At 37.6% G+C, this 27,597-nt stretch overlaps 2 protein-coding genes across 4 annotated transcripts in view; both read left to right on the forward strand.

Moving 5' to 3' along the window:
- The window catches only part of LOC137391846 (intermembrane lipid transfer protein VPS13B-like), a 65,253-nt gene extending 60,541 nt beyond the window's left edge, over nucleotides 1-4,712 (forward strand). Inside the window, exons 60-61 of the mRNA XM_068078391.1 lie at nucleotides 1,837-2,095; nucleotides 4,038-4,712. Of these exons, the coding sequence (XP_067934492.1) occupies nucleotides 1,837-2,095; nucleotides 4,038-4,265 (487 nt within the window). The 3' untranslated portion in view covers nucleotides 4,266-4,712. The remainder of the gene's footprint in view (nucleotides 1-1,836; nucleotides 2,096-4,037) is intronic.
- Nucleotides 4,713-4,909: 197 nt separating this feature from the next.
- LOC137410516 (fibulin-1-like) lies at nucleotides 4,910-27,507 on the forward strand. Of its 3 annotated transcripts, XM_068095945.1 has the most exons (17): nucleotides 4,910-5,030; nucleotides 5,606-5,886; nucleotides 6,549-6,693; nucleotides 7,058-7,270; nucleotides 13,331-13,459; nucleotides 14,370-14,508; nucleotides 17,728-17,867; nucleotides 20,072-20,212; nucleotides 20,910-21,104; nucleotides 21,353-21,496; nucleotides 21,894-22,022; nucleotides 22,999-23,133; nucleotides 23,932-24,051; nucleotides 24,399-24,530; nucleotides 24,801-24,936; nucleotides 26,505-26,764; nucleotides 27,254-27,507. In XM_068095945.1, exons 1-17 carry the CDS (start codon nucleotides 4,976-4,978, stop codon nucleotides 27,391-27,393), a joined length of 2,634 nt encoding a protein of 877 aa, XP_067952046.1. In that variant the 5' UTR covers nucleotides 4,910-4,975; the 3' UTR covers nucleotides 27,394-27,507. The 3 variants fall into 3 exon arrangements, with proteins under 3 accessions (XP_067952046.1, XP_067952045.1, XP_067952047.1); XM_068095944.1 differs by lacking the exons at nucleotides 26,505-26,764; nucleotides 27,254-27,507 and adding an exon at nucleotides 25,267-26,100; XM_068095946.1 differs by lacking the exons at nucleotides 4,910-5,030; nucleotides 5,606-5,886; nucleotides 26,505-26,764; nucleotides 27,254-27,507 and adding exons at nucleotides 6,342-6,375; nucleotides 25,267-26,100.
- Nucleotides 27,508-27,597: the final 90 nt, after the last annotated feature.

Consider the following 27,597-nt stretch of genomic DNA (forward strand, 5'->3'; position numbering starts at 1 on the left):
CTAGGACTTATCTGCATGATATAACTGAGACTTACCTACATGATATAACTGAGACTTACCTACATGGTATAACTCAGACTTACCTACATGATACAACTGAGACTTACCTATATAATTGCTAGGCCTAGCCTGTGTGATATCCAACATTAACTTATATGATATCAAGGATTGGTTGGCCAAGCTTACTATTAGCACATCAGTTTGTCTATCTATAGCAATATTTCTCAATGGTGGTATGTGTCTGTCCAGCTATAGTGATTAAAATCTTGGAATTTAAAATTCCGCAGTGTGATGGATTTGAACTCACGGAGTTTGCAACCTCAAGTTTAAAATCCACGTGCTCTACCACTGAGCTATACAAGACGTATTGTTCAAAGGTACTATCGTATACCGTATGCACATGTTAAATGATGTATTACTTGAGCATTCTTCACCTAACTCTAGGAAACACGATGCTTTTCCGTTATTTTTTCGTCAGGGCAAATTTGTTCTGCCACCCGATATTAATAATTTCTCTCGAAGTTCAGCGGTATCCGTTTTGGTAAAAACAGATTCGCAAACAGATAAATGATAAAATTTTGTTCAAAGTTTGAATTTTACTAAAATACATACTAAAACTTCCTTCATGTATGTGTTTAATAAGCTAAATTCATTTAAGTTAGATTTAGCATTTATGTTACACGTCTGTCTCGAAGGTAAGAACATTCCATGCAGTACATTGTAATTTTATATTATCTTGCAGATCATAACCACAAAATGCAATAAAGTCATTGGAGGTACCTATGGTTACTAAGGTTAACATATTATTTTGGTACTATTTTTAATGATGATGATTTTTACCAGGAGATGATTGCATTAGATAATTACTATGGGTTTCTATACCACTCTATGCACGTCTATAGCCTACAATATTTTTGCACACCTATACTGAAACGAACTAACACCATATAATTGTATACCAAATATAATAACTTTTTATTGTAGCCGTAGCAAAAAACAGATTACATTTAGCCATCACTTGCTAATAATTTCACATTTACATATAAACACCTTTACATTATTATTTTTCCTCCTAATTTATTTCAACAAAACACTTCTTTCAAGTTATGGAAATTTAAAACTTAAGTTGTTTGAAAAAGTTTGAAAACCTTTACAGTTGTTTAATTTTTGTTTCTAAATTCATTGAACTGCACATGATACTCATGATATGAAGTTTAAAATTTAGAATGGTAAATGTTGTATACGTTAAATAAAAATAAATTTTCTGTCCAAAGACGTTTTTGTTATCCGGGCAACGCCGGGTTGTATAGCTAGTTAATTCATACAATAGTCTGCATTGACCCATCTAATTGGCTGTATTGACCTATATAGTAGCTTAGATTAACCCTTATAGTAGGATGTATTGACTCTTATAGTGACATACATTGCCTCACGTAGTAGCCTTTATTGACCCATATAGCAGGCTGTATTGTCCATCAAATAGCCAGTTTTAACCCATACAATAGCCTGTAATGTCCCATATAGTAGCCTGTATTAACCCATACAATAGCCTGTGATGTCCCATATAGTAACCTGTATTGACCCATACAATAGCCTGTAATGTCCCATATAGTAACCTGCATTGACCCATATAGTAGCCTGTATTGACCCATATAGTAGCCTGTATTAACCCATATAGTAGCCTGTATTAACCCATATAATAGCCTGTATTAATGTCTAATAGCCAGTTTTGGCCCATCTAATAACCTGTATTGACCCATATAGCAGCTTGTATCATCTCATATACCCATAGTAGCCAGAATTCACCCATGAAATTCCTGCCCTAATTTCTTGTAGGAGGTTCCCATTACTGAGCCTGCACCACGGCAGGACGCTGTTTGCTATACAGGCGAGGGCAGTCAGTGGCAGCGAGGAAGAGCAGACCATGCTGCTGCTGCTGCCAGAGCTCATCGTCGTCATGGATTGTAAGGAAAATGTACAACAGCAGGCTTTTGCCCTTTCCCAGATAGACTGTCAGAAATCAGAAGATGGGGAAGGGCGTACCTATCTTCAACTACTCCTTACCGGCCACCGTCGATCATCTCGGGCTATAGTGGTGCGAGTTTTGCTTTTTACTTTTTTCCATGTTTTAGTTTTGTTTGTTTTTTGTACAGTTTAGGATTATACAGGATTAGACAGGATTAGACACTTGACTGAAATAACATTGTGTGAGCGCATTGGCCCAGTTCTAGGTTTTGTGGTGGAAATGGGCCGTCTGGATGGTGCGAGGCGAGCTTTTTTCTGGTTCAGTTATTATTATTAGTTATTATGTGGAAATAGAGTGTGGAGTATTTAAAATATTTTGTTTTTTCTTTTTCTAAATGCATTAAACTAGAGCAGATTTGCTTAATGATTGTGTTTGGTTGGGCAATGCCTGTTAGTCAAGTAGTCACAGGCAAGGTATGATGTGTGCAATGCCTGTTAGTCAAGTAGTCACAGGCAAGGTATGATGTGTGCAATGCCTGTTAGTCAAGTAGTCACAGGCAAGGTATGATGTGAGCAATGCCTGTTAGTCAAGTAGTCACAGGCAAGGTATGATGTGTGCAATGCCTGTTAGTCAAGTAGTCACAGGCAAGGTATGATGTGTGCAATGCCTGTTAGTCGAGTAGTCACAGGCAAGGTATGATGTGTGCAATGCCTGTTAGTCAAGTAGTCACAGGCAAGGTATGATGTGAGCAATGCCTGTTAGTCAAGTAGTCACAGGCAAGGTATGATGTGAGCAATGCCTGTTAGTCAAGTAGTCACAGGCAAGGTATGATGTGTGCAATGCCTGTTAGTCGAGTAGTCACAGGCAAGGTATGATGTGTGCAATGCCTGTTAGTCGAGTAGTCACAGGCAAGGTATGATGTGTGCAATGCCTGTTAGTCAAGTAGTCACAGGCAAGGTATGATGTGAGCAATGCCTGTTAGTCAAGTAGTCACAGGCAAGGTATGATGTGTGCAATGCCTGTTAGTCGAGTAGTCACAGGCAAGGTATGATGTGTGCAATGCCTGTTAGTCAAGTAGTCACAGGCAAGGTATGATGTGAGCAATGCCTGTTAGTCAAGTAGTCACAGGCAAGGTATGATGTGTGCAATGCCTGTTAGTCAAGTAGTCACAGGCAAGGTATGATGTGAGCAATGCCTGTTAGTCGAGTAGTCACAGGCAAGGTATGATGTGTGCAATGCCTGTTAGTCAAGTAGTCACAGGCAAGGTATGATGTGTGCAATGCCTGTTAGTCGAGTAGTCACAGGCAAGGTATGATGTGTGCAATGCCTGTTAGTCAAGTAGTCACAGGCAAGGTATGATGTGAGCAATGCCTGTTAGTCAAGTAGTCACAGGCAAGGTATGATGTGTGCAATGCCTGTTAGTCGAGTAGTCACAGGCAAGGTATGATGTGTGCAATGCCTGTTAGTCAAGTAGTCACAGGCAAGGTATGATGTGAGCAATGCCTGTTAGTCAAGTAGTCACAGGCAAGGTATGATGTGTGCAATGCCTGTTAGTCAAGTAGTCACAGGCAAGGTATGATGTGAGCAATGCCTGTTAGTCAAGTAGTCACAGGCAAGGTATGATGTGTGCAATGCCCGTTAGTCAAGTAGTCACAGGCAAGGTATGATGTGTGCAATGCCTGTTAGTCAAGTAGTCACAGGCAAGGTATGATGTGAGCAATGCTTGTTAGTCAAGTAGTCACAGGCAAGGTATGATGTGAGCAATGCCTGTTAGTCAAGTAGTCACAGGCAAGCTATGATGTGAGCAATGCCTGTTAGTCAAGTAGTCACAGGCAAGGTATGATGCGCTTCCTGTGCCACTGAACTCACTATTTACTGGAAAAGGACAAAAACTCAATGACTTTATGTGATTAGCTCTTCTTATTTAGACATAGTGCACAAAGACTTCTGTCAACATGTCTGTGTGTAAAACAACGCTTTCTGTAGAGGCTGATGGGCACGCACTCATGTCAGCGCTCGGATCATTTTAGTAACTTTTTAAACTTGTACTTGAGATTGCTGACTGTTGCAGGACTGTGGGCAGGTTACGAAGCATCGCGTAGAAGATTACGTGGACTCTACCACTTCGGGGTATCAGTCGGGTGGAATCGAGCCTCTTTCAAGCAGTCTCAACACGATCAGTACTCTGTACCATAGCTTCAATGACTCTCTCCTTCTCCATGAGTACTCGGTTCCATCCACTGACCTCCATTATTTTCTCGCTTTGTTTAGGTACACGAAACAACAGCTGAATAAGTGATGACATGCAGTCACTCATCACTGTCATAGCGTAGGCATGCACAGCAGGTGCTTTATGAGTAACTGTAGTCTTATATAACTATATTTATTTCTTCTAGGAAATGGATTGTAATTAATGAGTGTAGCTTGTGTTCCTGTGATATGCTATCAACTCTGGGTTTTCTTGTCTGCTTCTTATTAAAGGCGCAATTCTAGTTTCATAAACCTTGAGCTCACATTCCACTGCTATAATTATTTTTTATTTTCATTTTTTTGAGTACGTCCTGTGCTGTCATTAGGTTGATTCATGTTTACTTTTTATCACAAACCTAATCGTATTATATTATCTTTGACCAACTTGAAATAGTTCCCTTGTATTTATTATCAGTGTGTAGGTGTCTGTATATAAATACCCACTGCGATGACTTCTCATATCAAACTAGTTGAAATAAAACTTTTTTCCTCGGTACAGTTTACAATTATTTATTATGGTAATATAGTATCCAACAGTAAAACGATGTTGCCATCCCACCACCTCTGCATTTCTTCTAGTAGCAATAGCTGATGCTGCTCTGTTACCTCAACTCACAGATCAGATTACATGTATGCAGTCATCAACATCATCTGGCAAGCACATTTCATGCTGACCGTGCTTTGTTATCAACAGCAGTATCACTCTTCAAGTAGTCTGTTTGACTAGCAGCTTTTACACATACTTTCACTCACGCCATAATGAGGCTACTTTGTACATCATATGTTCTGTTTGCTCTTGCTGTTTTTGTCCTAGGTAAGTCGAATCTCACTATCGCTGTCTGTTTACACGCTGTCTGTATGTGTTTACCCCTGGTGTCACCATGCTTTAAATTGTTTCATTCTTTATCCTGTTTTTTCAGTCAAATTATGGTTTCGCAAAAGTTGACAAATTGACTACATTTTTTCGTAATTGCTGTTTTGCATCTGATGACTCATTTAATCTTATCTTTTACTGGTTATAGTTTTGTATATACGGTAAGACAACATTGCTTAGTGGCTCCGGTGACAGTTCTGTATATAAAGTGAAACACAACCTAATGGAATGGCTTGCTTTGGCCCTACTAGGTACTCGGGACCTTCGAGGGCAGTGCTGGCTTAATCACCCAGAATGACACGGGTTTTTGTCCTGAAAACAATAGAAGATTCTGTAAGCGAATAGAGACGCTCGAGGTGTTCAAACAATGAGGTCTAATTATTGCGACAACTTGGATTGTATCATAAACATACCCATTGTCTAGGCCTAACCAGGAGCAATTGCTGTCTAGGACACTCCGCTAAGCTATTTCCATGGTGAATTAAGAATTTCACACAAAGATTCTTTTGTTATAGCTGACTTGAGTGTTGATCTGGTGGAACAATGCTGTGTCAAGGGCTCTGAGTGGGCGAGTGCTACTCGGGTGGCTTGCCCAGCTATTCCTGACCAGCTGCTCGAGGAAAAAAACCTAAACAAAGATGACATGGAAACTTGCAAGTCACTTGCCAACATTTGCTGCATGCAGACATACAGACATGAACAGTGTGAGATTGGTAGAGATATCTCTCTAGAGACATCCACCTGCTCAAATATTAAAGTGGTCAGAGGCAATACCGAAGTCTACACACACCAGCGAGTTAGTGTGCCGTGTTAGAGCAAACATCAAGCAAGAATTATGTTCCTCAAACTTTAATAGCTAGTTGGAGATGAAGATGACTTACTACTCATTGGCTGGCTATGTATTACTTACCCTTTATGATCGCAGAGTGTCTAACAGTTGAAATGGAGACCTTTTTCCTCTAGCACTAGTTGTCATCCATCTTGTTGGCTATTGCTGTGGCTGGCCAGTTTGTGGTCATCTTCCTTGATAACACTAATCCTTGATACGCTAATTATTTAAGGTGTAAGCTGTAGAATTGCTTAAGGAGTAAGCTGTAGGATTGCTCGAGGTGTAAGCTGTAGGATTGCTTAAGGTGTAACCTGTACATTTATTTAAATTGTAAGCTGAACAGTTGCTTAAGGTGTAAGCTGTAGGATTGTTTAATGTTAAGGTGTAAGCTGTACAGTTGTTAAAGTTTTAAGCTGTAGGATTGCTTATGGTGTAACTTGTACATTTCTTTAAATGGTAAACTGAACAATTTCTTAAGGTTTAAGATGTATAATTATTTAAGATGTAAGCTGTATTGTATGGTTCCTTGAGGTGCATGTTTGTTACCAGCACTAATAGCTTCATAATTAGCATAATTAGTGCTGTCTCCTAGTCACAACTTTTGGCATCGTGTGTTGTTTCAATTTTAGGAATGCTGTCAGTGCTGTGAGTTGGGAAGCTTGGCTGCGAGTACTTCAAAGAACTGTGACTTATTTCAGTTGAGCGGTGCAATATGTAACAGGTCTTCAGATTGCTGTGATGCCTTCTACAGCTGCTGTAACAGAAGTTCATCTGGTAGGCGCCTAAGCAGTAGTAATAATACCGGTATGATTGGTAGCCTGCGACAGCTAGCAACAGTGTGTTCTACTAGATTAGTACTGTACCTGGCTTGTAACAGCAATCAACTCTAAAGCTCCTTGCTATCACCAACCTGCCTATGTCAGTATTACTGCGAATTTTCCTAATCAGGCAGCACAATTCCTTAATTGGGCAGCGTCTATAGGATGGTATGTGCCTGTGAAGGGAGTTTTTAGGGTACTGTGGCTCTAATAATAGCTATAACTCACATGCTGGTCATTTTCATGGGCACTGAAGTTGTCGAAACACTAACAAGTTTGACAGTCTAGGTCAAGTATAGGTCTAGAGGCTATTATTTCAGGTGTTGAGTCGACAACACAGCCTCCTATAATAACCACTACTGCTGCGCCAGATGTAACCCCTGTTCACAGCCCTGACGGCATCTGCATTCGCTTCTCATCAGCGCTCTGTGAGCACTTCTGTCACGATGCACCAGACAGGCCAAACAAGTTTCGATGCAGTTGTAGAGGAGGCTTCGAACTGGCAGCCAATCAACGGAATTGTATAGAATCTGGTAAGTTATCCAGTGTCTTAGATATTAGTAGAGTAGTAGTGTTTTCACTGGACTTTGTATATACGTTTGGGTAATAGATGAAGCAGCGAGAAAGATAGCCTTTCATTTAGCTTCTGTACCCGCTACTTACAGTTATACGCTACTTACAGTTACACGCTACTTACAGTTACACGCTACTTACAGTTACATGCTACTTACAGTTACACGCTACTTACAGTTATACGCTACTTACAGTTACACGCTACTTACAGTTACACGCTACTTACAGTTACACGCTACTTACAGTTATACGCTACTTACAGTTACACGCTATTTACAGTTACACTCTATTTACAGTTATATGCTACTTACAGTTATACGCTACTTACAGTTATACGCTACTTACAGTTATACGCTACTTACAGTTACACGCTACTTACAGTTACACGCTACTTACAGTTACACGCTACTTACAGTTACACGCTACTTACAGTTACACGCTACTTACAGTTATACGCTACTTACAGTTACACGCTACTTACAGTTACACGTTACTTACAGTTATACGCTACTTACAGTTACACGCTACTTACAGTTATGCGCTACTTACAGGTACACAGAGCCAAAAGAAAACCTGCTAACACTTTAGATTAGCTTATTCACTCTCTTTACTCTAACTTTTCTGTTAAAGCTGATTGCTGGTCATGAAGCTGTAGTTAACTGTAGTACTAGATGATACATGTGTATATAGCTGTAGTATTAGATGATACATGTGCATTTAGCTGTAGTACTAGATCAGGGGTGTCCAAACTTTTTTCAAAGAGGGCCAGATTTAGTGTGTTAAAAATTTGGCAGGCCAACCTTGGCGGACGCTTTTTTACATATAACAGCAATTAATTTAAACAAATTTTACCGAGTCATTCTGTGTTTCCCATTTGCTTTTTTATTTTAATTTCTGCTATCTTAAGCATGTGTTTTGATTCATTTGAAACATGCATATCAAAATTGAATTGACATTGAAAGTTGAAATTTAATATTCACTTAACTTCACTCTTTTTAGCACTTTTTTGTAACAGTTGAACAGAAGTAATGGTACTTTTGAGTGTAAATTACATTTGAAACATGAAAAAATATCTCACCATGGCAGTTTAATATTTACAGAAGTTTTAAACACAATTACAGAGAAATGAACAAGTAATAGTCATATCAACAAGTGGAGGGCTAATTTAAATTATGACAAGTAACTATAAATGTTGATTGGATATTTTATCGTTTAATATTTTGAAGTAAAAACATAAAAGACGTATTCAGATTCAATAAAAATAACTTGTCTGCATTAGTGTGATGGGATGAAACTCAGACCTGGAGTGCAGGATTCAGGCCAGGTCTGGCTCAATGGCAGTAGTATTGGTGCGCAAGATGTCTTGTAAGTGAGAGTCTGATAGACGTGTCCTCACATGGCTCTTATTCAAGTTCATAACCGAGAATCTCTTCTCACACAAATACGCCGACACAAACAAGCTTAGCATTTTCTTACCAAATGCTCGAATCTCTGGAAACTTGTTATTATTCAGCTGTCGGTAAAAGTTGACAAGAGAAAGCTGCTGGCGTTGACCGCAGATCTTTGCGTCACACTACAGCTCAATGACCTCCAGCTGCAAATGGTCTTGAAAATCAGATATGTCTACGAAGAAAAGTGAGATAAAAAGAGTAATCTCCTTCTCGATAGCTGCAAAATCCTGAAAGCGTTGTTTAAACTTTTCAGTCAGGGATGGAATACCTGTCGCGTACCTCCTTGTTTGCACATTGATATTGCTCTGTGGGAATCTGGCCATGATTTCTAGCAGCGATGAAAAGTGTGCTGTGTTGGGCTAGATCGATGACAGGAGTCTTTCAAACAGTTGCAGCTAATTCCAAAGGCTTTGACGTGAAAATAGTTGGCTTATGACTGCACCTGGTGTCTGGAGACTGGTGTTGAAGACATTAAGATGCTTTGTAATGTCAACTAGAAACCCTAAATCAGCCAACCACATAGGGTCACTTAGTTCTCTCATAAGTTGTTCCTTTTAAGGCAAAAACTCATCGATTTCTTGCCTAAGTGAGTAGAAGCGTGACAGTTGTGATAGACAACATCTCTATATTCCACACGGATCTCGCTGAGAAACTGCTGGAACTGACAGTAGTTTAGCGCTCTGGAGCGGATATAGTTAATTGACTTTATCACGGGTCCCATAACATGTTCGTAACGGAGATGTTTGGCACTAAGAACTTGCTGATGAATGATGCAATGGAGTTTTACAGCTTTTTCTCCTTCATCTACTTTGTTACTTATTAGTGTTGCTAATCCATTTTGTTTGCCAGTCATCGATGGTGGATCATCCGTAATTATTCCAGAAATTTTATTCCACGGGAGTTATCCAGGGCAGCACAAACAAAAGAAAATAGATCTGTTCTTCTTGTTTGGTTTTTCAGGCTCTGTAGGTCAAGTAGTTCTTCAATAATATTCATTTCGTTGTCCACTCTTCCCAAAAAAATAAGTAACTGAGCAGTGTCAGAGGAGTTCGTGCTTCCGTCGCAAGCTAGTGAAAAAAATCAAACTCCTTTCCTCTGACTCCCTATTGTCTTTTGATGTCTGATGACACTTCCTCAATCCTGCGTGCCACAGTGTTACATGCCAAGCAGACTTTGGCAAACTCTTGCTGCTTCTCAGGACAGATATTTGTCATCACATTGTCATCACATTTCTGGAGGATCTCGGAGCTTTGATCCCCACATTACCACCGGACACAATAATTGTAGGTGACATTAATATCGATCTCGGTCCCGAAAATATTCTTGACATAAACTCATTCAATTATGAAAACTTGTTAACATCATATGGCTTTTGCAACACAATTTTAACTGCGACAAGACTAGGTAGTACCAAAAATAGCCTTATAGACCACATAGCAACTAACCGGGTTGACTCTAACATAAACTCTGCAACAATAGATTTTAATATTTCTGACCATCAACCAGTTTTTGCATCAATTGAGTTTAAAATCAAAATTCCCAAGCGTTCAAATTTATCCATTTTCATTATTGACTATGATCAGCTAGCAATCAAGCTTGCTGAACAAGATTGGCGGGCGATAATGGATTGCTCTGATGTTAACAAAAGCTTTGAATCCTTTTCTTTGTCGTTCCAAAATTTAATAAAAATAGCTGGGAAGAAAAAATTAATTTCCACAAATCAGAAAAAGCTCAACTTTTTGAAACCTTGGATGAATCACCATCTACTTAAACAGATAAATAAGCGAAGAAAATTGCACATTAAATGCAAAAAAGAACCTTTCAATACTTCGCTCCACACCTCTTACCACAGTTTCAGAAATTTAGTCACAAATGAAATTAAAACTGCGAAGACTAAATTCTATAAAAAAGAATTTGATAAATGTAAAAATAATCAAAACGAAAAGTGGAAATTCATAAACAGATTGTTAAATAGAGACTCTAAAAATTCAGATAGCCCAACGAGCATAAACAAAGATGGAAAACTCCTAACAGACTCGCAAGATATAGCTGAGACCTTAAATGATCATTTCGTAAATGTTGGTAATAAACTGGCCAATGAGTTGCCACTTTCCGATATTCACTTTTCTAAATTTATGGACAACTGTGTAAATGATATTGATTTTAGCTTCCAGATAATTGACCCCCACCAAACACTGCAAATAATTGATTCTTTCAGTCTTCCTAAAGCAACCGGCTATGATAGAATTTCTCTCCGTGCAATAAAAGAAAATAAACTAGTCCTAATTCCAGTTTTAACACATCTTATAAATCTTGTTATACAACAATCTAATTTCCCAAATTGTTTAAAAATAGCTCGCGTGACTCCATTATTTAAAAAAGGAAATAGAACAGATCCATCTAATTACCGGCCCATTTCCATTCTTCCTGCTTTATCAAAAATTTTAGAGAAATGTTTGTCTTTGCAAATACGGGATTTTTTAGAAACCAATAACATCTTGTCGCCTAAACAATTTGGTTTTAGAAAAGGTAAAAGCACCACTACAGCAATAAACAGTCTAATGGAATTTTTATATACTAATTTAGATCAAAGTAATATAACTCAGGGCGTATTTTTGGATTTTTCAAAGGCATTCGATACGATTAATCACAAAATTTTAATTGACAAACTTTTTTACTACAATTTTAGTGTAAAGTCTTCCTCTCTTATTCAAAGTTATCTCCAAAATAGATTTCAATTTACCAAAACAGATACTGATTGTTCGCAAATGAGGGCAATTACGATTGGTGTCCCACAAGGATCAATTTTAGGACCCCTCTTATTTTTAATTTTTATAAATGACTTAGTAAATGCTGCACCTGCTTTGGATTGTATTTTATTCGCAGATGACACCAATATATTTTCAACAGATAATTCTAAACTCCAAGAGGAATTAAATATTATTAATGAATGGTGCCTATCAAACAGACTCATTTTAAACAACAGTAAAACATTTCAAGTAGTTTTCAAAAATCCGTCTAAAAACACTCAAAATTATAATCTAAGCCTTTCTTTAAACAATTCTCAACTACAAATCAAAGATTCGACTCAATTTTTAGGTATCACGCTAGACAACAACTTGACTTTTAAAAAACACATCCAAAGTCTCATCAAAAAACTTAATTACATATTACTAATATTTCGTTTCATTCGCCCCTACCTAGACAAATCAACCATGATCAATTTGTACTACAGTTTTTTCTATTCTCTTTTAATTTATGGAATCGAGTTTTGGGGCCACGGCAACAAAACCGATTTAAACAAACTTTTAATCATGCAAAAAAAGGCAATCAGAATAATACTCAATTTTAAACCAAATCAAACAGTTTCCAAAAATTTTAAAATTTTAAAAATAATGCCAATTGAAATTTTATTCCAGTATCGCCTGCTAATGTTTTTAACAAATTCTTTCCCCATGGAAGAGTTGCAAGATTTTATGATAGATCATTGTCAAGATACCCGTTTAAAAAGTAAAAATCAATTAAAGTTGAAAAAGTGTTTGTCTTCTAAGGGACAGAGATCGATATTTTTTAGTGCAATGAAATTATATAATAAATTTTTGAGTGATTGTGCGGGCTCTGCTCCGGGTCAGCTGAAGGCGAAGTTGGTAGAGCGCCTGTGGGCGTCCTGGGACTGTCCTTCCTGACTCTGGTGCTCCGGAGTGTGCGCTTATCGCTGATTCTGTTTCTTTTCCTACTGCTTGCTGGGGCTGCCTTGACTCTAGCCTCTGGCTATCTGGCATGTCCTATTGCTACTCTGTGTATTTTTTTACTCATATTGTCATGTTATTATTACGCAATAAAAATCAAATCAAATCAAATCAAATCAAAATCATATTTGTCATCATTGACATTGTCATCACACAGTGTTTGAATAATTCACTTTTGGTGAAAGGTTTGCAACGCTTTGCGATCAGTGCTACTACCTCGTAACTAGCCTTTGTAGCATTCTCATTTGACTCTCGAGCCCTTGTAAAATATTGCTGCTGTGAGCTTAAACTAGCTTCAAGATGTTTTAGTTTCTCGTTGCATTCATTACCTGTGATCTTGTCATATACGTCAGCATGTTTTGTTTGGTAATGTCGCTTCACGTTGAACTCTTTAAAAACAGCCACTGTCTCTTTACAAATGAGGCAGACACAGTCGTTACATATTTCAGTGAAGAAATAGTCCAATTTCCACTCATCCTTGAACCATCGGCCCTCGAAGTCAACTTTCCTCCTTTTGTCAATTATCGTCATTCTAGAAAATTGGGGGCTCATTCAGTCAATCACTCATATCTTAATTTGCTGTTCCTAATTGAACCTCTAGATGGCAGCACTTAGAACAAGCAGGCAACAGCGCTGCTGCCCAATGTATTAATTGTATGTTGCCAGACATGTGATTGATTTTATGGCGGAGGGAGGCTGCAGGCCGGATGAAAATTGGTCATGGACCACATTTCTCCATCCCCCTCCTCCCTCCCGGTCAGGACTTTGGACATGTCTGTACTAGTATATAGCTGTAATACTAGCTGATACATCCTTGTAGAGAGAGAGCCTACATGTGAAACAGATGACCGGTGTAGTGCAAATGCCGAGTGTTACATGAGACTCGGTACGCCTGTCTGCAGGTGTGTTTCACGTGGATACCAACTTTCTGGTTCCTACCAATGCCAAGGTGAGTGGAACTCAGCGCAGGCCCAACTATTTGGGAAGATGTTGAATAATCACCCGCTCAAAGGAAGTGGTTACATCCTATCTGTAGCTAATGAGCAGCTAATTAATCTCCATTGTGACTTCCTAAACCGATCAAACACAACTAGGCTGCATGTGTAGCTAAAAACTTACATGTACATTTCTTGCACTCAAACATCCACATTCTGTCAAAATTTATCTTATAAATATCAACATTCTGTCAATATTTATCTTATAAATATCAACATTCTGTCAATATTTATCTTATAAATATTTTAACAGGTCAAAACAGTCTCCGAAGCTAAAGATTGCATTTAACAGCTGACAGGCGCCAGTTGACTATTTCTAAATGCATAATGTAGAGTTACATTAGCCTGTGTAATTCCATGCGTTGTGTAGCAGGATCTTCCCAGTGATAGAGTACTTGTGTAAGACTTGCTTGATATCAGCTGTAAATTACTATATTAATCTAATTACTTACTGTTGAAGTAGCAGGTATGCCAGTCAGTTGTTACGCAGTCTGGAAGGTACTTACCTTTCACTCTATTGTTTTCAGAGACGATACAAGGTGTAATGTGCAGCTCATTGGCCCGCAGCACATCTTATTCTTTAACTTGAATTCAGCCTGTTTTAAGTACATTTTAAGTACCTGTTTAAGTTCTGCCTATTTTAAGTTCTGCCTATTTGGCACCAGTTGGAGGAATCATATTTCACCAGCCTGTGATAAATTTTGTGCCTATGACATTCATAGCTTATGACTCAGATCTGGCCATTATAGTCCCAGTGCAGGACAGGAAGTCTAAGATTTTAACGTAAATTAAACTGAAAGGTATTTGCTACTCCTTGTCCATATAAGGAGAAATAAAATAAAAAGATATATGATGTAATGGCAGATGTGAACGAGTGCTCTCAAGGTCTGCACAACTGCACCAGCTCACAAGAGTGTGTAAACACAGACGGAGCCTTTCAGTGTAACGACCCTGTTTGTCGGTCGAGTGAGAGGTTCAACTCCAGCGCAGGAAAATGTGTAAGGTTGGTTTAGCTCACAATAAATACAATAAATTGTAGTCATAAATAAGCCTATTAACCTCCACTGCCACTATAAATAGCATCATTTGTCTATAACATTGTTATAAGTACAACTCTACATAGCCTTGTATTCTTTTTTCTTCTATCTATATATATCTATATAAATACATAATTACATTAGTAAATACATTATTATGTTTATATATATATATCAAATTTGGTGTGTCTGTATGTATGTCCTTCAATATCTACAGCTATAGTTATTAAAATCTCGCATCGTGTTGGAGTTGAACTCACAAAGATTGCAACCGCAGGTTTGTAATCCAATTGTCTAACCACGAGTCTACGAAGGCTCTTACGATTCATTGTACTTACTATACATTATACCGTATACACCATTTTCTCGATTTCACACGCTAAATGACGTATTAGTTGAAACTCTATTAACTCTATGAAACACGATACTTTTTTCATGAACTTCTACTTTCGGTTTTTCATAAGGTTCAATTGCTGAATCGGGAAAGGCCAATACTTTTCATGCGGACAATTGTATTATCTCGAGTAGGAATAGCCTCTACATTCTCTTTCCTACATACATACTCTCTCCATTTGGTCAGACAAAGACAGTCCGATATCTCATTTTTAGATTTGTACCAGTATCGAGAGGTACCAGTATCGTCGTATTCAAAATTTTGATGATTAGCTTCTGATGAAACAGTAACCTTTTTTATACACACACTTCTATGCACTAATCCCACGACCAAACACGAGCGAAGCGATTGGTTTGGGAGATTTATGATAAATGCACATGTGCACACAACTCCCGAAAAATTATCTGTTAACGGCCGTTACCAAACCCTTGTAACGAAATCTTATCAATAAATTTAACTATTTTTCTGTAAAGTCGTTCAAGTATAATAATGATACAAAACGCATGTAAACCTATTTCAATATGTTACCAAGCCTTTGAGAGGTTACCGCAAATTCCTAAAACTAACCCATCTAATCAGATTATACATAAATAGACAGATTTATTTGGCCGGAAATTGTTATTAAAACTTGCTAGGCCTCACTTTTATCAAAGTTAAGACCGGAAATTAAAATGCCGAGCGACAGAGAATAGAACGATTATGTCGTGCGCATTTTACGAGAAAAATAACGTGCACATTTCACCAGTCTATAGCATTGTCAAATGGCCGAAGGTTTCTGTAATTAACGTAGGAGTACTGAAATCGTTTCCTTTTTGCCGATTTCAAAGTAACTGACATTTTTAGACACTTTTGAGTACTTTGGTATACTAACTGATGTCCAACGCAGTGTAAGTAAAGGAAATGACGATGATATTTTTTCTAACGGTTCTTATGAGATTATTACAATAATTAATTATAAGTTTGAACGACTACAGAACAATGACTACGTAGTACAGATTTTCTAAAAATCTATATAAATATCACAACTTCGTGATATTGTTAGCTATGACATTTTGAAATGTAAACAAAATTGTGCATTGGTTTTATATTATTACTATATTAATAATAATGGTTATTCTAATAATATCAGTGCATTTTACTTCTATTATTGGCCAATATTGCATTTCTCCTATTGCAGGGGGAGAGATATAAACATATAATCTTTTCCTTTCATTATTGCTGTTTGTTGTATATAATAACACCCACACCCAGTACATTACAGCTACCATTGCAGTGCCACTGCAGTGCACTGCAGTGCCACTTGACTTCTAATATTGCATTTCTCAACCATCAGTACCCTTTCTTTTTTTCCAATATCACTTTGGTCGTGGGCTGTATGACAGTGGACTTTCTAGTTGTTATTATTAATTCAACATATTCAAGATTTTTATTGTTTTCTCAGTTCGTATTAATTGTATTATTACCAAATCATCTTTTATTGTAATCGTAGCAAAACCGACTTAATTTAGCCATTACTTGCTAATTTTTTCACATTTTTAAACACCTTTACTGTAGTCTTATTTTATCTGTACATTTTTTTGAATTGCTCAAAACAGATTTCTCATGATAACGTTATAAAGGATTTCTATTATATAATAACCTTCGTGAACAGCTGAAGGTTGAATAAAGTTGAATAAATAAACAAATGCCTTCATTTAAAAGTTAGAATGATAAATGTTGTAAGTTAATTAAAAACTAATTTTCTGACAAAAACCTTTTATTATCCATGAAACGCCGGGTATTGAGCTAGTAGTATGAAAGAGAAGTAAGAAATATAGTCCAACTAACGATGAAGAATAACTTTATTAACTATAACAGAAAGGATATAACGTTTCATACTCCTGTTCTGTGCACAGCATGCATGTTCCGAGCAAATAAAGCTCCTACACCTCAAGGTGAACGTTGTTACCATTGCAATAAGTACTACTGATGCAAGAGTTTTTACCAGTGCAATAATTATTACTAGTGCAATAGTTATTGCTAGGGAAATAGTTATTACTACTGCAATAGTCATTACCGCTGCAATAGTTATTATCACTGCAATAGTTATTACTACTGCAATAGTTATTACCAGTGCAATAGTTATTACCAGTGCAATAGTTATTACTACTGCAATAGTCATTACCGCTGCAATAGTTATTACCACTGCAATAGTTATTACCGGTGCAATAGTTACTACTGGTGCAATAGCTGCTACCACTGCAATAGTTATTACGGGTGTAATATTATTACCGGTGCAATAGTTATTACTGGTGCAATAGTTATTACCAGTGCAATAGTTATTACCGGTGCAATAGTTATTACTAGTGCAATAGTTATTACCGGTGCAATAGTTATTACTAGTGCAATAGTTATTACTGGTGTAATAGTTATTACTACTGCAATAGTTATTACGGGTGCAATATTATTGCCGGTGCAATAGTTGTTACTGGTGCAATAGTTATTACTGGTGCAATAGGTATTACTAGTGCAATAGTTATTACCGGTGCAACAGTTATTACCGGTGCAATAGTTATTACCAGTGCAATAGTTAATCCCATTGCTATAGTTATTACAGGTGTGATATTATAGCAATATTGCAATACTTAATGCCTATACAATGTTGCAGCAGTTGTTGTCTGCAGTAGTGTTACCATTGACTAGCTTTGCTTTATTGCTCATCATAAGTTGGACTGAGACTGGCATGACTGCCTCCTACTGGTTATAACTACCATTTTTGTTAAGGTTAGATATCTGTTTAGATTATTTGTAGCGATCGTCCTACTGGTTCCGGTTCTTGCTCTGCGGGATATATATATGTACATGATAGAGGGGTATGCGTCACTGCCCGACCACAGGACTCTACATGCCCCACAGGATATGCTCACAATGTTATTGACAATCTTTGTGAAGGTGAGAGTACGCTAAGGAAGTTTAAACTTATTGGGGTTATAAAAATGGCTACTGTTTTAGAAATACTTTCAGTTTTTCCTGTTTTACTTCTCCTAGTACAACATATAGAATCAATAGGCGTATGCAGCTGAAGGATATTTAAAAAATTTCAATATTCTAATACGTGGCCAGTGTAACTGGTAGTATATTAGGATGATTTGTTAAATAAATCCAATAGTTTGTATTCGGTAAAATTCACCCTACCACTCACTTGACTATCTTGAATAGAGTAAATGTTGCCAAATAACAAGACGGTGATTCACTGTAAAAATATCTATAGATTTAAAGATTTACAGCGAACCAAATCAAAAATTTTTCACTTTGTTTTGCCATAGCTTATAGTTTTATCATATCCATTTATAAATTTCATCATTTTCACCAAAAATGTCTAGGAGTTTATATGAAAATAGCTAAAGATATATATAGATGCTAATGATTTTAGAAAAGATAGAATGAAACTCAAGTTGAAATTTAAAAAGGAGAGAATCAGGCTTGCAAATTTTAAAAAGTTCATCCAAAAATACAATATAAGAGATCTACAAGAATAGTTCACAAGATTTGCAATCTGACCAAGGTCTACAGCAAGGTCTACAGCATGGTCTACAGCATGGTCTACAGCATGGTCTACAGCATGGTCTACAGCATGGTCTACAGCATGGTCTACAGCATGGTCTACAGCATGGTCTACAGCATGGTCTACAGCATGGTCTACAGCATGGTCTACAGCATGGTCATGACTTGAATTCAATGCTAGATTACAGACAAATGCATTGTATTAAATGTATGCAAGTTTTTGTATTATTTTACATCACAAATAATTGCATTGGATTAAATGAGGGCTCCTCACGCATGATTTTACAAGTTCTGCGTTTTAAGCTGTTACAATTCCTCCGACTAGCAAAGTCATTTATCAACTTACATGAATATCACATTTTTATATATATTTTTATAGTACTAATTTTGCAACAAACAATAATTGAAATTAAAGACTACCCAACGGACTGTTAACAACCATGTTATGAAACACATACAGGTGTTAACAGCCTTCTAACATAACACTAGCAGGTGTTAACAGCCTTCTAACATAACACTAGCAGGTGTTAACAGCCTTCTAACATAACACTAGCACGTGTTTATAGCTTTTTTACAATGCCAACATGTGTTAACAGCTTTAGGATGTAAAAGTGTCAGGTATTAGCATTCATCTTTGACATCAGTGGCAGCTAGTAGTCACCCAATGACACCAGTAGCAATCCGGGTCTATCACAACAGCCATCCATTGTCACAATACTGCCACAGATCAATCAGCACAGGATCACCTCATTCTATGGATGCTAGCAGCAGTATAAAATATCACTTACTAAAGGCATGACTCATAAGAGTAAATCATGAGGATTACTCTAGTATCCTGCTCTACCACATTCCTATTGACCTCCCATTGACCTCTCCTTCACACCGTCATAACAGAGTGGTGAAATAGTGCTTATACAATCTGAGCTTATACAATCTGATAATGAAAGTGACGTAAATCATTTACACCTTTACGTCTTTTGCTAAATGTCAGGTTAGCTTGATAAAAGAGAATAACTCGCAGTAGCTTAGTGAAAGGTTGTGCAGGTGAGTTTATAAACCAAGTAAAGAATTGAGCCTACTTAGTGTCACGGCTTAAATGATTATAAAAAAGCATCACAACTTCTATTTACTTTGATATATGCTGTATGTCTGATTGTATATGCTGTATGTCTGATTGCTGACTCTGCGAAGCCAAGTAGTTATCAATAATATATACAGTTTACACAACCAAGTATACAGTTTGCACAATATACAATTTGCACAACCATGTATACAGTTTGCACAACCAAGTATACAGTTTGCACAATATACAGTTTGCACAATATACAGTTTGCATAACCAAGTATACAGTTTGCACAACCAAGTATACAGTTTGCACAACCAAGTATACAGTTTGCACAATCAAGTATACAGTTTGTACGACCAAATGTAAAGTGGTATTATAAATCAGCTTTGAAACTATCTCATGGGTGTCTTAATTTTTGCACTGACATTTAAATTTCTACTTCAACTTTCTGTAAAAGCTGCATATGACTTTATAGTACTTTGCCACGTATTTAAAAGTAACTGATAAAAAGAATTTGTCTTACCAGATATCGATGAATGTGCGACTGGCTGGAACGACTGCAGCGATGCGCAGAGGTGTGAGAATACTATTGGCTGGTATTCATGTAAGCGACGAATTTCCTGTGGAACGGGCTACTCATTGCAGGGGTCATCTCAGACATGCATTGGTGGGTAATGTCACTTAGTCTCACTGACAATCCATACAGGTAGCGCGAGTAATGTCACTTGGCCTTACTGACAATCCCTACAGGTAGTACACGACAATGTCACTTCGTCTATTAAGCGGCTTTGGCTGTGACAATCAATACAGGTGCTATGGCTCAACATGGATTGTGGCAACTATGAAAAAAACCTGGCTAATCATTCAATGAGTTCAATCACTCTTAATTTGTTTTGAACCATGCTTTACGATCTGAAATATTTATGGAGTCTTTAGATAAAATATAAAAGTTATTCAAATGTAAAAGTTATTGCGCTTTGGTTGATATTGAAATTGGTGTCTGAACCAGAATCTCTTGAAGGAAAGACTGAGCTTTCTTTTTAATACATCAGCCAATAAATGGCTTACGACATCCAAATTTCAATTTTACTGGATACAATGTTTGACGTAAAATATTCTGAGGCCCAAAGGGTTCTGTGCCCATGTCTGTAGATGCGCTTACTATACACACACTGTTAGCTCTAACAATATACCCTATATCTACATGTATATACATATTGATAGAAACATGGTGGTACTACATAGTAGCAATGATTAGCTAGTGAAATATCAAACAGATTCACCAACCAGAATTCTTATAGTAACTTGATATTTTAGTGACTGTGCTGCACTGTTAGACATGGCATTTGTCAATCTCTTGGTAGACATTAATGAATGTGACTTGGGAACCGACAACTGCGGACCTGCCTTCACCTGCCTTAATGTCGCTGGATCCTTTAGATGTGAATACAAGACATGTCCACCTGGGCAGAGGTTGAACATAGCCACAGGGGAGTGCGAAGGAGCAGCTAGTTGTGAGAGAGGCTTTGTTTGGGCAGAATATACTCGCCGATGTGAAGGCATGCTATACACATACATCTGCATACTCATCTTCTTTTCTAATATCTATTGACTCTTTTATTCCTACTTTGCTTAAAGTGAAATCTTAAACTGTGTTCAAAGTCTTTCTTCGAACACAATCATTAAACTTTTTCCACAAAAGTGACTAATCTTCCAATACTGAAAATAATGTAAAAGTGGGTAATAAGAAGGTATAATATCACCTAAAAGTTGTCAGCATTCTCCTTGACCTCTGCGTATGTTGCAGATGTAAACGAGTGTCTGAATGAGACGCCGTGTTTGCCCTCGGAAAGTTGCGTGAACACTGAGGGATCTTACCGATGCGTTGGCTCCTCTAAACCTACTTGCTACAATGGTTTTGCTCTAAACATCGAGGGAACAGCTTGTGAAGGTGAGACCTTGTTAACCAAAGGTCCTACGAGACAAAGAAATGACTTGACTGAGTGATTGAAGAAAGCATTTTGGAGTTTCGGATGTTGATTTGACTGTAAAAGGTGCATCATGCAACTGCAACTTAAAAGCTCAAGGCGTAGGTGGAACCATTGCTGAAACACAACAACTGTCTTTTATAGATAAATAATGCATAAAGTGATATTACCTTTTTAAAAGTGTAGACAACATTTAGTCCTGGTAGTAATACCGAATTGAATGAAGTTAAAAGGTCAAAATAATTCAAAGTGCAAAGCGGATTACTTAGTAGTTTGCCAAGTGGTCATACTAAGGAACGTTTTCGGTGTCAAAGAATTCAGTAATTATCTCGTATGTGAGCTAACAGTTATGTATTACAGATATAAACGAGTGTGAGAGAGGAATCCATAACTGTTTGAGCCGTGGCCACTGCACCAACACTCAAGGATCATTTAGATGTCGATGTGATAACGGTTATGCCCTCAATTCCGTTAGCAACACTTGCCAAGGTTGGTCATCCGTCTCATGCAAGTATTTTAATTTTGAGTTTATCATGAAAGTAGTTGTGTCGGTTAACAAGTTCTTCTAATTAAAAGAGCAATAATCTCAGGTCCAACCAATCAAAAAAGCAATAATCTCAGGTCCAACCAATCAAAAAAGCAATAATCTCAGGTACCTCTAATCAAAAGAGCAATAATCTCAGGTTCCTCTAATCAAAAGAGCAATAATCTCTAGTCCAACCAATCAAAAGAGCAATAATCTTAGGTCCCTCCAATCAAAAGAGCAATAAGCTCAGGTCCCTCCAATCAAAAGAGCAATAATCTCAGGTCCCTCCAATCGAAAGAGCAATAATCTCAGGTCCCTCCAATCAAAAGAGCAATACTCTCAGGTCCCTCCAATCAAAAGAGCAATAAATCTCAGGTCCCTCCAATCGAAAGAGCAATAATCTGAGGTCCCTCCAATCAAAAGAGCAATAATCTTAGGTCCCTCCAATCAAAAGAGCAATAATCTCAAGTCCCTCCAATCAAAAGAGCAATAATCTCAGGTCCCTCCAATCAAAAGAGCAATACTCTCAGGTCCCTTCAATCAAAAGAGCAATAATCTTAGGTCCCTCCAATCAAAAGAGCAATAATCTCAGGTCCAACCAGTCAGAAGAGCAATAATCTCAGGTCCCTCCAATCAAAAGAGCAATAAGCTTAAGTCCCTCCAATCAAAAGAGCAATAATCTCAGGTTACTCTAATCAAAAGAGCAATAATCTCAGGTTCCTCTAATCAAGAGAGCACACTTTAGTCAGCATTCTACAAGTAGCCTCTCATTTCTAATCTAACCTACTACAATCTGCAAATAAATTATTTCAATTCTCTACAGTGAACATATCAAATTAAAAAAGATTGTGCAACTGGCCATCTAGCCGAGGTTTCTTTCAGCAAAGACTTAAATTTTCACTCAAGCTACATATATGCGTTTAACTCCTGCTTTTTTAGATATTAATGAGTGCAGCCGAGCGGTTGGACAATTCTGCAACCCGACTAACTCTCAGTGTGTCAATACACCGGGCTCTTTTTACTGCAAGTGCAAGGAAGGTTTCGAGGCAATAGCAAATGGCCGAGCCTGCAAAGGTAGGAAACTGCGAGGACTTTCAATTTTCTATCTGATTTTAATAGGTTAAGAATTACTAGGAAAATTCACAACCGATTCATCACAAAGATTCTTTAGCAAATGCGGATAGCAACTTGGTGAACGAGACATGGTTGTCCATTATTAACTACATACAAACCTAAGAATTGCTGTCTCTTCTATTTAAACTTGTACAAAAAAGAAAGCAATGATTTGTATAACACAGTCACATTCTTTTTTCGCCAGAATTAGGTGAATGCTAAGTCTTCTTCAATCATACAGATAGTAATGGTTTGTATGTTTGGGTGTTAGTGAGCAGGTTGTGGATTTGTCTCATCTTTGTGGATTTGTCTTATCTCATCTGCTAAGAACATTTGGATAAAAAGGATAAGAACAGCTCTAACAAAGGAGACACTTTTGCCTGCCCACGCATGCTACTTCATTTGAATTTTAGTCATGAACGTTGAACCGCTTTCAAGTTTTTTGTATTCACAATGACTTTACTATTATTCTAGTGTATTTACAAAAGACTAGCTCTTGTCAGCGTGCGCTGTATTATTATCCTCTCCATTAGACTGACACTTGTCAGTATGTTCTGTATTATTATTCTCTTCATTAGACTGACACTTATCAGTATGTTCTGTATTATTATTCTCTCCATTAGACTGACGCTTATCAGTATGTCCTGTATTATTATCCTCTCCATTAGACTGACATTCATCACCATGTGCTGCGTTATTATCTTTTCCGTTAGACTGACACTTGTCAGCATTTGCTGTATTATTTATTATCCGTTGTAGATAAAAATGAGTGCTCAATCCCTAACATATGTGAGCACACATGCCATAATGTCTGGGGTTCTTTCCAGTGTCGATGTCGGGCTGGATACCGTCTTGCTGAAGATAAAAGATCATGCACCGGTATAACCTAAATTCCTACAATGTCATGTATATATACCTCCGTACTTTGTATATAACTAAGTAGCCATGCGTTACACTAACAATATGTGGTAGAGCTAAAACCCTGTTTTTGTCTTTCCATACAATAGAGCCGAGTAAGGCCAGCACAAAATAACTCCTACAAGGTGCGTTCTAGACCTGGCCATATTGAACCTACATAGCCAAAGCACTCCAGGATACTTTCACATATTTAAATGGTGGTGATTAGAGCCAAATTTTAATCCAGCAAATAGCTTGCTCTACGGAACTGTTGTCTGTGATTGCAATATATTGTGCGCTGCATAACGCATCAGATTTGTCTCCTGTAGATATCAATGAGTGTGAGCTGGCACCTTCTAGAGGTCGAGTATGCAATGGGTTCTGTGAAAACACGCCAGGATCTTTTAGATGCACGTGTCCAGCTGGCTACAGACTGTCTGATAGCGGAAGAGAATGTATAGGTGAGTGATGCAGACACGCTGACTACACTGTGACAAACGTAATAGAAATTGTGTTTCCTCTTACAAAGAGCTGTCAGCTGGTACTCCCTACTTTAGCTTGCAGGCTCATGAAAATAGCAAAAATAATACTGTAATGATTTTTCTAGTTGTGTTAATGACAAGAGCATGTTGTTACTTGAAGAAAAACTCCGTCTTGTTATAAACTTGAGGCAATTTTCTTTAATTACATTTATATTACCGATAATAATAAAATTAATTTCTTTCTACCAGACATTGATGAGTGCTCCGAAGGACTAGCTGGCTGCAGTGGAGTAGACTCAGTCTGTACAAACACAAGAGGAAGCTTTAAATGTCAGATTGTGGAATGTCCGAGATATTTTACGACAGCCACAGACAGCTCTTCCAGGTAGTCATTTCTCGGCAGACCAGAGCATGGCTAGCCGGTAGTTGTTATACTTCATGCCCAAGCTTTCTAACAAATTGTACCATAACCATGCTCGCTCATTTTCTTGAACAACTCACACACATCTGAAAGCCTCTTCAGCGGTACCTATGCTGGTGTTTAATCCAAAGATGATCAAATATAGATGGCGAATCAAGATTTTCACTTTTCCCAGTGAAAAAGCTGCCAAGATTAACACAGTTAACTAAAGGGCATTATTTACATCTAAATTGGCAGCGTCTAATGCTAGCCTACTGACAATATACTAATCTCGCATTAACCATTCTGTTGCAGGAATAGCGTACGCTGTGCCAGACAGACCTTCGTCTGTGCTCAAGGTGACGTTGAGTGTCTGACAGCTCCGCTCTCGCTATCCTACAATTTTTTAACCCTGCGATCCTCGAGACTACAAATACCTACAGAGCTCTTTACCATGAGAGGCCCTGATTCGTTTCCACGCATCGATTTTGAGTTAAGCGTTAAAAGCGTCGAGCAGCTATTACAAGATTCCATACCAGTGACAAGGGACCATTTTCGAGTGCATGTAGATCCTCAGCAGCGCCACATCGCAATCGTGTCTGTTGTGCTGCCTATACAAGGACAGCAAGATATTGCTCTGCAGCTTGATATGAACATCTATAATGACGATGGATTCTTTGGCACTGCATCTGCCACTATTACCATCTTCGCTACAGTTGATCCGTGGGAGTCAGCCTAAGGTCACTTACACGCAATACTACTAGCACAAGACACTACTAGTACAAGATACCGCTAGCATAAGATACAGGACACATAATCATCCTAACTATATTTATTTGCCCTGCGAGCGCTTACTCACACAATTAATCGAAAGTAACAGGGAATCGTGCTACTTACCTTGTCACTAACAGAAGTAGCTTGGTGAATTATTACTTTAAACCTAATGACCACTGATAAGAATGTGAATATTTGCTAGTGGTGCAGGTCAGAATGGTTTTTCTAAGCCTGATTTTATGCCTACTATGACATCGCGCCGTAAAGTAATTTGATTTCTAAAAATATATTCGTTCAATTATTATGAAGTGTATTGTAACTCCCTGACTACTATAGCTGTTTTGTAATACATTTTATATGAATATAATTGTCAGAAACCAGTTAAACTAATAGACAGACAGCTATAGCTAAAATAACAAATCAAAAGCATGCTATTAGGCATAGAGCTTGTTAAGTTTTAATTGCTTGCATATCAGTGGGCAGACAACTTCAACTAACTTTCTTACAGACAACTGCACCAATAAAGCGAACTGTGACACAATGCCGGGCAAGTTTTATCCCACTGAAACCTTCATTAGTGTTGTTATGGATTGTGAGGAGAGAATAGTAATTTTCTTTACGATGTCATGTAATGTCTGTAGTGGTATGCATGCTAGCGATATGCATGATAGATATGGGGGAAATTTAAGCATTTCCTCATTCTGCACCAATCTCTTTGAAGGCCATGAAGTAATTGATTGATGAGACAAGCTGAACCTTCTGTCGTGGTTTTGCTGCAGGTTTAACCAGGATGGAGTTATATGCTATAAGAATTGTCCTATTACACCGTCAACAAGCCCTGAATGTTTTCTCAACACTACTAGTATAATCTCCTACCACTTCCTCCAATTACCTACTATTACTGACTCAGAGGTGCTGCCAATGGACCTCTTCACTCTAACCTCTAGCTCAAACATATTTTATCCAAATGTGATTTTTCGTATATCATCTGGCAATTGGAGTGGCAAGTTCAAACTGATTCGAAAGGATTTATACACAGGTAACAATCGTCTACCTTGTGAACAACGGATGTGTATCCTCTGCCTCAGTACAAATGTAAATGTGAAGATCAGTCTGTGTTCTTCCTTGCAAATTCTTAAGATAGGAAGTCAGCAAATTGTCCAGTTATATTTTGCATTTTCATTTTACACAATTGATCTATGATCATAATAAGGAGGACAAACTGGGAAACGTTGAGAATGTTTTCTGTTAGCAAAAGAAGTGTGTTTACAAATGTGCAGCATAAATATGGGTTAAACTCAGCTCGTGCTTCCGAACGCACTTTTGAGAGCAACATTGATTTAAAATGTTTCCTGCAAGAAACGGATTGGGGATTTTAATCTTCAGCACAGAAAATTTCAGTTGACCTCAAAAATAAAAACTTCTGTTTTCCAACTATAATGGGATCGTTTGCGGACACCTAATGTAAAATGTGAACATCTGTGTACTACTTGGAGGCAAAATCATATGCTTCGTTTAATTTTACCAGGATTACTCCAACTCATAGAACCTGTAGAAGGACCAAAAGAATTTGTTCTCCATCTCACCATGGAAGTTTCCAACCTCAACAATGCTGTAGTTTCAAGCCAGAGAGCTATAGTCAACATCGTTGTATCCCAGCAAGAGTAGACAACTCCGGTTAGACTGAACACCAGCGATTCACACTTGAACTAACTCCTATTCAACTTAGCCTCCGTGTATTGAAACTTTCAGCCAGTTTAATGCTTCTTATGATGAACACATATAATAATGTGCTTTTTACTCTTATATATACTATATCAAACTATATATGTATGTACACAATATAAGTATGTACACTATATATCTATGTAT

The sequence above is a fragment of the Watersipora subatra genome, chromosome 1 (assembly GCF_963576615.1).
Source record: "Watersipora subatra chromosome 1, tzWatSuba1.1, whole genome shotgun sequence".
NCBI lineage: Eukaryota > Metazoa > Bryozoa > Gymnolaemata > Cheilostomatida > Watersiporidae > Watersipora > Watersipora subatra.

Coding starts and splice junctions, on each gene's coding strand:
- LOC137410516 (XM_068095944.1), top strand. CDS start 4,976: ATGAGGCTACTTTGTACATCATATGTTCTGTTTGCTCTTGCTGTTTTT. Junction 6,694..7,057: donor CTGTAACAGAAGTTCATCTG/GTAGGCGCCTAA, acceptor CTATTATTTCAG/GTGTTGAGTCGACAACACAG. Junction 7,271..13,330: donor ACGGAATTGTATAGAATCTG/GTAAGTTATCCA, acceptor ACATCCTTGTAG/AGAGAGAGCCTACATGTGAA.